Source organism: Leucopleurus acutus, assembly GCF_964270905.1.
Source record: "Leucopleurus acutus genome assembly, chromosome: 12".
Taxonomy (NCBI): Eukaryota; Metazoa; Chordata; class Mammalia; order Artiodactyla; family Delphinidae; genus Leucopleurus; species Leucopleurus acutus.
In genome coordinates, this window is record NC_139154.1 from 16381971 (window position 1) to 16394010 (window position 12040).

The 12040-nt window shown below is 48.1% G+C and overlaps 1 protein-coding gene across 1 annotated transcript in view; it reads right to left on the reverse strand.

Annotated features, from left to right (window-relative positions):
* ACOXL (acyl-CoA oxidase like) overlaps positions 1 to 12040 on the reverse strand; it is a gene marked incomplete at its 3' end in the record, with an annotated part of 382726 nt that overhangs the window by 300152 nt on the left and 70534 nt on the right. Inside the window, 1 exon segment of the mRNA XM_082852053.1 lies at positions 7101 to 7233. Coding sequence (XP_082708179.1) covers positions 7101 to 7233 — 133 coding nt within the window.

Here is a 12040-nt window from a genome sequence, read left to right on the forward strand (position 1 = left end):
TCAGCCCGAGGAGACAGGAAAAGCTGCCCACCATCTTCAACACTGCAACCTTTGAGGACTCAAAGCTGGTTATTTGGGCTCTCCAGTCGTCTCTCAAGACCACGTGTCCTTCACTGAACCCCAGGAGGTCAGCCAGACGGCACGGAGCCCACCGCTCCCCATCCCACCACGTGGCTCTCACCACGACCATAGCCACTTTTCAGCCCCATCCAGACTCAGCCTCCTAATTCTCCACCCTCAGCTCTGAGCAGCCACTACCACCTCGGGGTAAGCATGTGTTATAAACCCTATTTGTGATCCTCACAACCTCAGATGTCATTTTTAATCATCAGTATACCTGAACTTGATTGTATAAGCTTCCAGGTCCCTTTTAACGATAATAACAGCCTACATGTACTGATGATTTAGTATTTAAAGCCCTAGCCAGTAAGTCCCCTACATACGAACCTTCAAGTTGCGAACTTTCAAAGATGCGAACGTGCGTTCACATGTCCAATCACGTAAGTTAGTTCACGTGTCTGGCGTACATTGTCACATGCGTGCATCCTCTAAAAGTGGTTGTGCCTTTATGTACTTTACTATACAGTACTGTGTAGAGCGCAGTAGTACAGTATCTTTATTTCAAGCCCAGGATGTCCAGAAGCAAGCGTAATAGCAGCAGTGATGTAGCTGGTACCGCTAAGAAGCGCCAAGCAATAATGATGGAAACAAAAGTGGAGGAAGAAGAAGTAACTGAAGAACCGAAGAGATTCACGATGCAGGAAAGGGCAAGGGGATTTTCTTTCTTTTTTAAAAAAAATTTCTAATAATTTATTTTTATTATTTATTTTTTTATTTTTGGCTGCGTTGCGTCTTCGTTGCTGTGCGTGGGCTCTGTCTAGTTGCGGCGAGCGGGGGCTACTCTTTGTTGCGGTGAGCGGGCTTCTCATTGTGGTGGCTTCTCTTGTTGCAGAGCACGGACTCTAGAGCAGGCCTCAGTAGCTGTGGCGCACGAGCTCAGCAGTTGTGGCTCGTGGGCTCTGGAGCGCAGGCTCAGCAGCCGTGGCACACGGGCTTAGTTGCTCCGCGGCCTGTAGGATTTTCCCGGACCAGGGCTCGAACCCATGTCCCCTGCATTGGCTGGCAGATTCTTAACCAATGGACCACCAGGGAAGTCCTAGGATTTTCTTTATTTGAGGAGGCACTGTTAGTTTTTGAGGCACAGGACCCAAACCTAAAATGGTACACAAAGGTTGCAGCAGCCGTTCAGAATGCAATCCAGTGCTACGGTGTCAGTGTCATTCATCCATGACAAGAAAAAAAGAGCTACTACCCAGACATCACTGGATCGTTTTTTCAAGAGGGTAGAACCTGTGCCATCAGCGTCAGACGTGAATGAAACTGCAGCTTGTCCTCCGTCTCCTGTTGCTGACGAGCCTTCAGCTCTACCATCTCCCACCTCCTCTCCTTCCTCCAGTCAGTAACTCTTCTTGCCTGTTCACTCGATGCCAGCCCTGTATGCCAGCTGTTGTACTGGACTACTGTACTTTTCAAGGGACTATGCTGTAAAATTTAAAATGTTTTATTTTTTGTGTTTGTTTGTTTTTTATGTATTATTTGTGTTAAAAGTATTAAAAACCTATTACAGTGTTAGTTGGGTACGTAGGCTCACTTTGTTGAACTTACGAACAAATTGGACTTATGAACGCAGTCTCGGAACGGAAGTCGTTCATATGTAGGGGACTTACTGTATAAGCCCCTTACAGGTAGTAATTCCCTCAGGCTTTACAACAGCTCTACAAAGGGGTGCTGTTATGATTTTTAGAGGTGTAGAGATGGTTCAACAACCTGCCAAGGCCATGCAGAGGCAGGATGCAAATCCAGAGAGGCTGATTCCAGAGTCAATGTTCTCAGTGGCCCCACTCGGGAGTCTAGAACAGGCACAACATTCCAACTGCTTCCAGGCATGCCAACCCCACTCCTCTCAACTCAGCAACTTTACACGGGGCATCTTCCCTTCCCTCGGTTCAGCGCTGGGCACTGGGACAAGGCAATAAGGACAAGCACGGCTCCCAGCAGCTGCAGTCCTAATGCCTGTGGTGAGGTTCCTCCTGACCCAAGGACTCAGCGGCCTGCTGGGGGCCTGCCATGACCCAAAGCTGTAACTCAGCCAACTCAGTAGCTCACACCTGTGACCAAGCACCTCCAGCTCCTAGGTATTCAGGCACTGTGTCGGGCTGCCCCTGTTCCCCCTTAATTCTACAGCATCTTTTAATAGTATCTACATGTCAATCTTATCTGCTCAACATGCTGGGACCATCCTTCCAAACACGGGACCATCTACTACCGTAACAAGGACCACCAAAGTCAAAGGAAGCATAGTCAGTGCCCACCTCAGGCAAATTCCTTTACCTCCTCTGCCTCAGTTTCCCCATATGTGAAGTGAGGGTACCAATGGAACCCTCTCAGAGTTGTGCGAGGAGAAATGAGTTAACACCTGTAAAGTACTTATGACAGGCATGGCTTATAATAGAGGCTCAATAAGTATTATTTTCTTGTAACAGTCTTGGTGGTGGTGGTGATGGTGAAGAGATGAATTAACTCATGGAATTTTCACAATGTTTCTATCAGATGGATTTTTTTTTTTTTTGCCTCATTTCACGCAGTGAGAAAACTAAAAGCTCAGAGAAATTGAAGTGAAGCCCCAGGCCCACTACTCCCCAGTGGCAGCAGACCCTGAGCCCATGCGGGGCGCCATGGCCGTGGGGTCTCCTCCCTGCCCGCGGTTAGGAGTGGTGGCCTCATCCTGACAGAACAAAGTCACTTGACGCCTCCAGCATCTGTGCTCAGCAGGGTGTCCCCTTGGCCGGCGAGGCCCAAAGACTCAGCCTGCAGTCCCCCAGGCTCTCCTGGCCAACCACCCAACCCCGCGGGGGATCTGGGCCCCGCTTTAACTGTGACCTCACCAAGCACACGGCAGAGTTGCCAAAAGCAGGCGAGGCAAACAAGGGCCAGCTGATCATTTCACTCAAAGAAACGAGAGAAGCCGTAGCTTCCTCCACAGAAACCGTGCTTTCCAGCAGCCGGTAGGGTGGGCGTGGTCTCAGCGATCCCTGGATCCAGAACTGGAGAGACAGTCCAGGACTCCTGACTTGTACTTAACACGCAGACCCTGCAGTATGGCCCCTGCGTGTCGCTGACACCCTGTGCTAGGTGCCCACCCACCCCGGGTGACTCCCTGACCACCAGGGCCTCATCCCTAACTGCAAAACGGGCGCCAACACAGTGCCCCCTCCTGGCGCCGTAAGCCGGCACGTACATACGAAGCAGACACAAAGGGCAGTGCCTGGGACAGGACAAACAGGAAGGACGAAGGAAGACACCTTGTTCTGGGCGGAAGAGCCACAGAGAGTTAGAAGGAAGACGCCGCAACATCCGTCCCGGTCACCCTGGCAACAGGCTGAGGGGTTGCGATGGGGAGGCACAGAATGAACACATACTGAGAACTTATCTCCGCTAAGAACTAACCCAGGTGCTTTCTATGTGAATTCTGATTCATTCTTCATCCATTCTTTCAGGTCCTATTTGCTGTGCACCTACTCGGTGCCCAGCATTGTGTGGGAGGCTGAATACACGGCAGCGAACGAGGCCGGCAGGGCCCCTGGCAGCATGGAGCTTTTAGGCTTGCAGGGGAGACCTATCACACCATGAGTCGGTTATAACCACAATAAACGCTGCAAGGGGAGTGCAGAGCCTTGGAACATGACAGAGGGACCGCTTGCGGGCTGTGACCTTTCTGAAGGAGGTACATTTACCGGAGCTCTGAAACATCCGGGAAACTAACCAGGCGAAAAGTGGGGACGGGTTCGCCAGGCTGCACCGCAGCACGAGGTGGGCGGGGTGAGAGGTCGGTCGTGGAAGGCACTGGAAACTGGAAGAGAATGTGTCTTGATCCTGGAGGCACTGTGAGGCCACAGAGGGTGACAGGGTGGCTGGGATGGGGCCAGGAATTTAAAACTGCATCCGTCTGTTCTGTGCAGTGTCTCCAACGGCGGTCCTGGACCGGTAACCTCAGCATCACCGGGTAGAAATGCAGATTCTCTGGCCGCACCCCAGAGCTGCTGCATCCGAAACCCTGAGGGTGGGACCCGGCTACGGAGTAACACCTACTTAAAGGATTAGGGAGACTCTTTTGAAAGTGGGCACCAGCTTGCCTTATGCTAGAATATTATTTCCATGCAAAATCGACCCCAAACTCTGGGCTAGACCTCATGTACATTTCACATTTCCTCTACTTCTGCCTCCAAACCCACCGTGAATCTCCCCAGCTTCCTTCCTCCTTCAGAAAAGGCTTCTCAGCACCCCCCCCACCCCAACTTCGGCTGCAGAGTTCTCTCAATGCGCATCCCCCCCCCCCCCAGCTCCTGCCAAATGTCTTAGTTTCCTTTTCCTTTTGTCTCTGCTAATCATTTAATCAGACATGGCATTTGGGGCACAAAGGAAAGCATGGCTATTACAGCAAGACTTTAAGAGAAAATCTGAAGATATTGAGAAACGCTATGAAAATGAGAGATAACCATGGGGGGAAAAAACACATCTGGGCAGAGTTTAAAATGACCAGGCGTGCTGGCCTTGAGCAAACGTCACCGTGGGGAGCCACAGCGACAGTTTTCTAACACAGGAGGAATGCCCTTTGGAGAAAGGGATCCGTTTTCCACTCATCAGCGAGCACAGAAAAAGCAGGACCTTCTCAGGTTTCAGCTGAGAAAGCATCTGTCCTGTGTTTAAGCTGTAGGAGGGGAGGGAGCTGCCAAAAAGCTGGTGAGATCATCCTCGCCAGAGATGCTCTCGATGAGATCACAGCGGCCAGGGTCCGTGAGGGATGACACATCGGCCGTATCTGGACCACATGGGTCTGAGGCCCGTCCAGCTCTGCGAGGGGTCTCCCCGTCACCGGGCAAACCCACCTCCCAAACAGGGCAGGTGCCGACTCATGCCCATTGTGTTTCGCTTCAGATACTCAGGAATCCAAGGGACACCAAGCACCTCTGCAAAACGTCTCAGATCGCCTGGCTGCCTGGAGGCCAGGACTCCAGGCATTTGTTTCATGGAAAAGCCCATTTACTCCTTTCCCATAGCCAATGCCTATCTCCCCAGTAACAGCAGCGGGAGCTGCCATCACATCAGCAACAGCTCTGAGCGACGGGGCCCTTGTTCTGTGCCAGCAACGCACTCACATCCTCACCCAGGCCTCACCATCATCAGAAGGCCCATTTTACAAATGAAGAAACTGAGGCTTAAAGAAGGCTACTGATCTGCCCATGCCCCCATGGCTGGTCACATCCAGGCTGAGGTTTGAGCCCAGGGTTCTCTGATTTCAGAGCCCACGATCTTGATAAGGCCTGTACATTGCCAGGAACGAAATGTGTGTGTCAGATGCCCAAAAAGGAATTGATCCAAATGTGCCCTCTTCCCCAGACACTCCGGATTTGGCAGGGGCCGGCCCCTTGATAATGCTCAGGAAAACGGAGAAGGGGTGCCTTTTAAAAATCAGCCACTCTGTGTCCTCTCTCCCCACCCCACTGCTCCAGATCTACTGATACTTAGAAATCAAGTCTCTCCCAGAAGGCCCCCCCGTGCCCCATCTACACCACCCTATGCCTGCCCCCCAGGACTCCACCACTGGCCTGAATGGGCGGACCGGTCCCTGGCAGTGTGGACATCCTTCACACGACATCACCCACTCCAAAACGTAACAGCACAGGGTTTCTACAGCACCTTTAGAGCCACGAACCAGCATGTGGTTTTAATATTCACCAGCACTCTCCTCAGAGGGGCCCTGAGGCTGCTGTGATCAGAGGGGCTATTGTGCAGATACGGCTGTCCCCGCTTCACAGAACCCTGATCAGATTTCTGTCCCATCTTCTCTACGGTGCAATTCTGGGCTCGTCTGCTTTCTCTCCTCTTGCCTCCTTCTGGAGTCTGGAAAATGGCTGAAACAGTGTCTATCACAGACTTGGAAGCAGTATTTTCCTCCGTACTTTGCCGCTGTGCCAGCACCTTGGCCTCACCCCTGGGCCTGCATCCTGAGGCTCTCCTGGGGCCTCACTGACTCAGCCGGTTCAGCTGAGACCCGCTGAGCCACTGTGGACATGGGTCTTCAGAACTGAATACGCACCCCACTCACTTTGAAGAGCACCGAAAACAAGCACATAAAGCAGCGCCCACGGGCAGGCAGATGGTCACTGGCTCAGGACTGAGGGTCACAGCTGCACCCGCTGACGGGAAGGGCACCACATGAGACAGCTCGGTCAGGCAGGCTTCCTGTGAGCAGTGCAGACCCGGCAGAAGGGAGAAAGGAAGGATTTTCCTGCCTTTCAGGTGGCTGCACACTGATGTCAGGCCTGGAGTCAGGTGAATGAAACTTATTCCTTCTTGATGGAGAATCTGGGTTCAAGCCACAGATGGATATTCACGGGTACGTTAATTCTCCTTCCAGCTTCCCCAAGCTCAGTGGAGCTTAAGAGATACAGAGATGGGGAGGGACCAGAGAACAGACAGTGCAGTGCCTCGAGGAGCAGGCAGCCTTCCAGAGCTCTTCTCTCCTGGCTGCTTTTTCCAAACCAAGACAGAGGAGGGGGCGGGAGGAGATGGGAGGCAGAGTTGGCTTCTGGAGGTCTGGCCTCATGAACTCCTGCCTGTGATGGTGACTGTCACACGCCAACAGCCGTGCAAGCATCAGTGCCCCCAGTGAATTCAGCCAAGGCACACGGGCCCTTAGCCACGAGTCAGCTCTTAGCTGCTTTTCCAGAAGATGTGTCTGTTCTGAACAACCAATTCTCCCGGGACCATCTTTAGTGGCCCTGTTGCCGCAACACCTATGTTCCACCCAGCGTAATCAGCAGCACACATCTGGGATGCGGGGGGATGGGACCCCATGGTAAGAAGGCTGCAGAAAGGTCCTCTGTGCAGCGCCAACTGGCACTCGCTAGCATCTAACCAGCAACCCAGGCCACCTTACACCAACCGTGGCTCAGGCAGCTCAACTCCTGACATTGTTACCCACCCCTGGGACAGGCAGAGAATAAACAGCAAGGGAAATTAACATCAGAGTCAGTTACCTTCATAGAGCCTGTAGCTTGGAAAGTCACAGCCAGTCTCGAACGGGTCAGCACCGCCAACATGGCATTGAATCTTGCACTCTTGTCCTTAATGGGGGAGTGGTACTGCCCATCTGGAGCCACAGAACCAAACCTACAGTGGGGGAGAGGCAGGTGGAAAAGAGAGATGGGGTTCATGTAAGAGAAGAACATGGTGCCTAGAAATGAGGTCAGGTGGCTCCCACGAGCACACACAGGGTTCCCCATCCTGGATCCTCCCTCACAAGGCAGCAGTGTGGGGAGCAGGACAAGTGCCTCCCCAGGAGATGCTGAGAAAGGCTCAACTCATGGAAAGTAAGAGCAGATTTCCCGCCACTACTACCCTGCAACTCAGCAGTGGACTCTGACAAAGAGAGGCATGAGGACTGCCATCATCAAACCAACACCAGAGCCTGGCTGTAAAGACTGCACATCAATCCACTTTGTGTGTGTGTGTATGTGTGTGTGTGTGTGTGTGTGTGTGTGTGTGTGTGTTACGCGGGCCTCTCACTGTTGTGGCCTCTCCCGTTGCGGAGCACGGGCTCCAGATGCGCAGACTCAGCGGCCATGGCTCATGGGCCCAGCCACTCTGCAGCACGTGGGATCTTCCTGGACCGGGGCGCGAACCCGCGTCCCCTGCATCGGCAGGCGGACGCTCAACCACTGCACCACTAGGGAAGCCCCTAATCTACTTTTTTGTTGTTGAGATACAAATCATTTACCATAAACTTCACCTTTTTAAAGTGTACAGTTCTACAGTTTTTAGTATATTCACGAAGTTGTACAACCATGACCACTATCCAATTTCAAAGCATTTCATCACCCCAAAAAGAAACCCCATACCATTAGCAGTCCTGTCCCATACCCCCTACCCTCCAGAACCCGGCAACCATTAATCTACTTTCTAACTCTATGGATTTGTCTCTTCTGGACATTTCACATAAGTAGTAGCATACAGTGTGTGGCCTTTGTGTCTGGCTTCTTTCACTTGACACACTGTTTTCAAGGTTCACGCATGTTGTAACATGTATCGGTACTTCATTTCTTTTTATGGCCAAATGATGTTCCATTGTATGGATATACCTTATGTTGTTTATCCATTCATCAGTTGATGGATATTTGTGCTGTTTCCACTTTTTTTGGCTCTTATGAATAACTGTTATGAACATTTGTACACAAGTTTTTGTGTGGATATATATTTTCAGTTCTCTTGTAGACAACGTCTTCGTAAAGACCGAGGAGTAGAATTGCTAGGTCCTATGAAGACGTTCAACTTTTGAAGAATGGCCAAATTCTTCTCCAGGTTGAACACACCAGTTTACATCCCCCCCAGCAATGGATGAGGGCTCCAGTTTCTCCTCACCCTCACCAACACTCGTTATCATTTGTTTCTTTTACTACAGCCATGAAGGGAGCGCAAAGTGGTACTTCACTGTGGTTTTCATTGGCATTTCCTTAACGACAGTGATATTGATGTGCTTATTAGCCATTTCAATATCTTCTTTGGATAAGTGTCTATTCATGTTTTTGCCCATTTTTAATTGGGTCATGTGTCTTCTTACTGTTGAGCTGTAATATAGTTCCTTTTACAGTCTGGATACTAGGTTCTTATGATATATAAGATTTGCAAATATTTTCTCCCACTCTGTGGATTGTCTTTTCACTTTCTTCATAGTGTCCTTTGCTGCACAAGTTTTTTAATTTTGATGACGTCCAATTTATCTATTTTTTCTTTGATTCCTTGTGCTTTTGGTGTCACACCTAAGAAATCATTGCCTAAACAAGGTCACAAAGATTTATACCTATGTCTTCTTTTTTTTAATATTTATTTATTTGGCTGCCTGGGTCTTAGTTGCGGCGTGTGGACTCTTAGTTGAGGCATGAGAGATCTAGTTCCCTGACCAGGGATCGAACCTGGGCCCCCTGCATTGGGAGTGTGGAGTCTTAACCACTGGACCACCAGGGAAGTCCCAGCACCTATGTTTTCTTTTATGAGTTTTATACTTTTAGCTCTTACCATTTAGATCTGTGATCCATCTTGTGTTAATTTTTGTGTATCATATGAGGTAAAGGTCCAACTTCATGCTTATGATATCCAGTTGTGCCAGCACCATTTGTTGAGAAGACCATTTTTCCCCATTAAATTATCTTGTCACCCTTGTTGAGTATCAATTGACCATAAGTGAAAGGATTTATCTCTAGATCCTCTATCTATTCCATTGTCCATACATCTAGCCTTATGCCAATTCCACACTATCTTGATAACTGTAGATTTGTAGTAATTTTTCAAATCAGGGATGTGAGTCCTCCTACTTTGTTCTCCTTTATCAAGATTGTTTTGGGTAGTCTGAGTCTCTTGCATTTCCATATAAATTTTAGAACCAGTTTCTCAGTTTTTTCAAAAAAAAAAAAAAAGGCAGCTGGGATTTTGACAGGAATTTCATTGAATCTGTACATCTGCTTACAGACCCCTTTCTGATCAAATGATAAACCAACACCCTCAAAGTGTGTTGCCTCTGCTGTAGTATTTGGGGGGCAGCTTAAATACCTATGGAATGGCTCTTAAATACCTATGGAATGGCTCAAATCTTGCTTACCAAAGAATATTCTATATATTCTCATATTTTCTACAGACCGTGTAGCTCCCTATCATTTTTCTTTCTGGTTGAATCTGACTTTCTAATCCCTAGTGCATTGGATGAATGCTAAGCCCGTGGGTCCAGGTTCTGGCCGAGGACTGTCCAATCCACTAAGATCCTGTTAGTATGGGTGAAAAATGGAGAGCTCCAAATCTATGGCTTTCCTTCCCTCTTCCCCATCTCCAGGAGTGGAGTGATGCTGATTAGTCACCAGGAAAGGTACAGGCACCTCTGGGGAAGGCTGGTGGTCCTATGATTTGCTGGCATGGGCACTGGTCATTCCTGAGGAGGCCTGGGGCCTTCATCACCCACCAGGACAACTACAAAGATGCTTCTGTTGTTTCCATTTCATTTCTTACCAATTCCCAGAGGGAAAAATGTCAACCAGAATTTGGTCCATTTTAAGTTTGTTTCCACCATATCTTCCTTAAACTTTTGGCATCTGTGACGTTTATTTACTGGCAAGAACTTGCAGGCAGTAAAAAGGAGTAAAGTTACCCCAGTGTTCATTGCAGCACTATTTACAGTAGCCAGGACATGGAAGCAACCTAAATGCCCATCAACAGAGGAATGGATAAAGAAGATGTGGTACATATATGCAATGGAATATTACTCGGCCATAAAAAAAGAACGAAATAATGCCATTTGCAGCAACATGGATGGACCTAGAGATTGCCATACTAAGTGAAGTCAGACAAAGACAAATAACACATGATATCACTTATATGTGGAATCTTAAAGAATGGTACAAATGAACCTATCTACAAAACAGAAATAGAGTCACAGATGTAGAAAACAAACTTATGGTTATCAGGGGTGAAAGGGAGGAGAGGGATAAACTGGGAGACTGGGAGTGACATATACACACTACTATATATAAAGTAGATAGCTAATAAGAACCTACTGTATAGCACAGAGAACTCTACTCAATACTCTGTAATGACCTATATGGGAACAGAATCTAAAAGAGTGGATATATGTATATGCATAACTGATTCACTTTGCTGTACACCTGAAACTAACACAACATTGTAAATCAACTATATTCCAATAAAAATTAATTAAAATAAAAAGTAAAAAGGAGTAAAGTGTTAAAGGAAAATCTACAGGAAAGCAAGCAGCAAGTCTGATGGCTTGCTTCTTCACAAATTTAAATATCACTGTAGTTCAGGATTTTTATTGGATACATGAAATGCTGCTGAGAAAAGTAAAGTTAATCGGTGTTTCTTAGCCTCTGCAAAGAGCATAGTGAACCCCTGGGGGTCCATCCCTGGAATGCACTTGTAGAAGCAAACTTCATCTCGTTCTTTCACCCATCTGACCTCACTGAGCGATGCTGGGAAATGACACTAAGCACCTCTGATATTATCCAATCAGTACTGGTTAGAACAGCCTCTGAAGCAGAAGGATGGTACCTTATCTCCTGTCATCCACAAAGGAGGCAATAACACCAATTATTTTATGATAACCAAAAAAAAAAATTTTTAAGGAAATAATCGAAATATCAACAATAAGGGATTCGTACATAACTTATAGATCATTTAACAGTCTATTATGGCAATATTAAAAATGATAGGGGCCTCCTGGTGGCGCAGTGTTTAAGAATCCACCTGCCAATGAAGGGGTCATGGGTTCTATCCCTGGTCCGGGAAGATCCCGCATGCCGCGGAGCAACAAAGCCCGTGCGCCACAACTACTGAGCCCGCACTCTAGAGCCCGCGAGCCACAACTACTGAGCCCGTGTGCCACAACTACTGAAGCCTGCGTGCCTAGAGCCCGTGCTCCGCAACAAGAAAAGCCACCACGATGAGAAGCCCGCGCACCGCAATGAAGAGTAGCCCCCGCTCGCCCTAACTAGAGAAAGCCTGTGCACAGCAACGAAGACCTAACACAGCCAAAAATAAAATAAATAAAAATAAAAATGATAATGCCTATGTGTATTTACTGTTGCACAGAAACACTGGACATATAATGTTAAACAGAAATTACAAGTTATAAAAAATAGAATTTCTAAGTGGACCTCATTCAGTGAAAATCAAACATCTCTCTCTCTCATTAGATATAACCTCACAGAGACAAGTCTAAAGTGTTATATATGAAAGTATAACAAACATTGTATCTGGGTGATAGCGTTTGGGATAATTTTAATTTTTTTTGATTTGCTTATCTACATTTCTCAATTAATTGTCAGTAAAATTGTAGGAGAGGCTATGAGAAGACACTCTGGATGTACAGCGCATGAGACCCAGGAAACAGGCCTGGGAAGGAGGGCAAAGGGCTCCC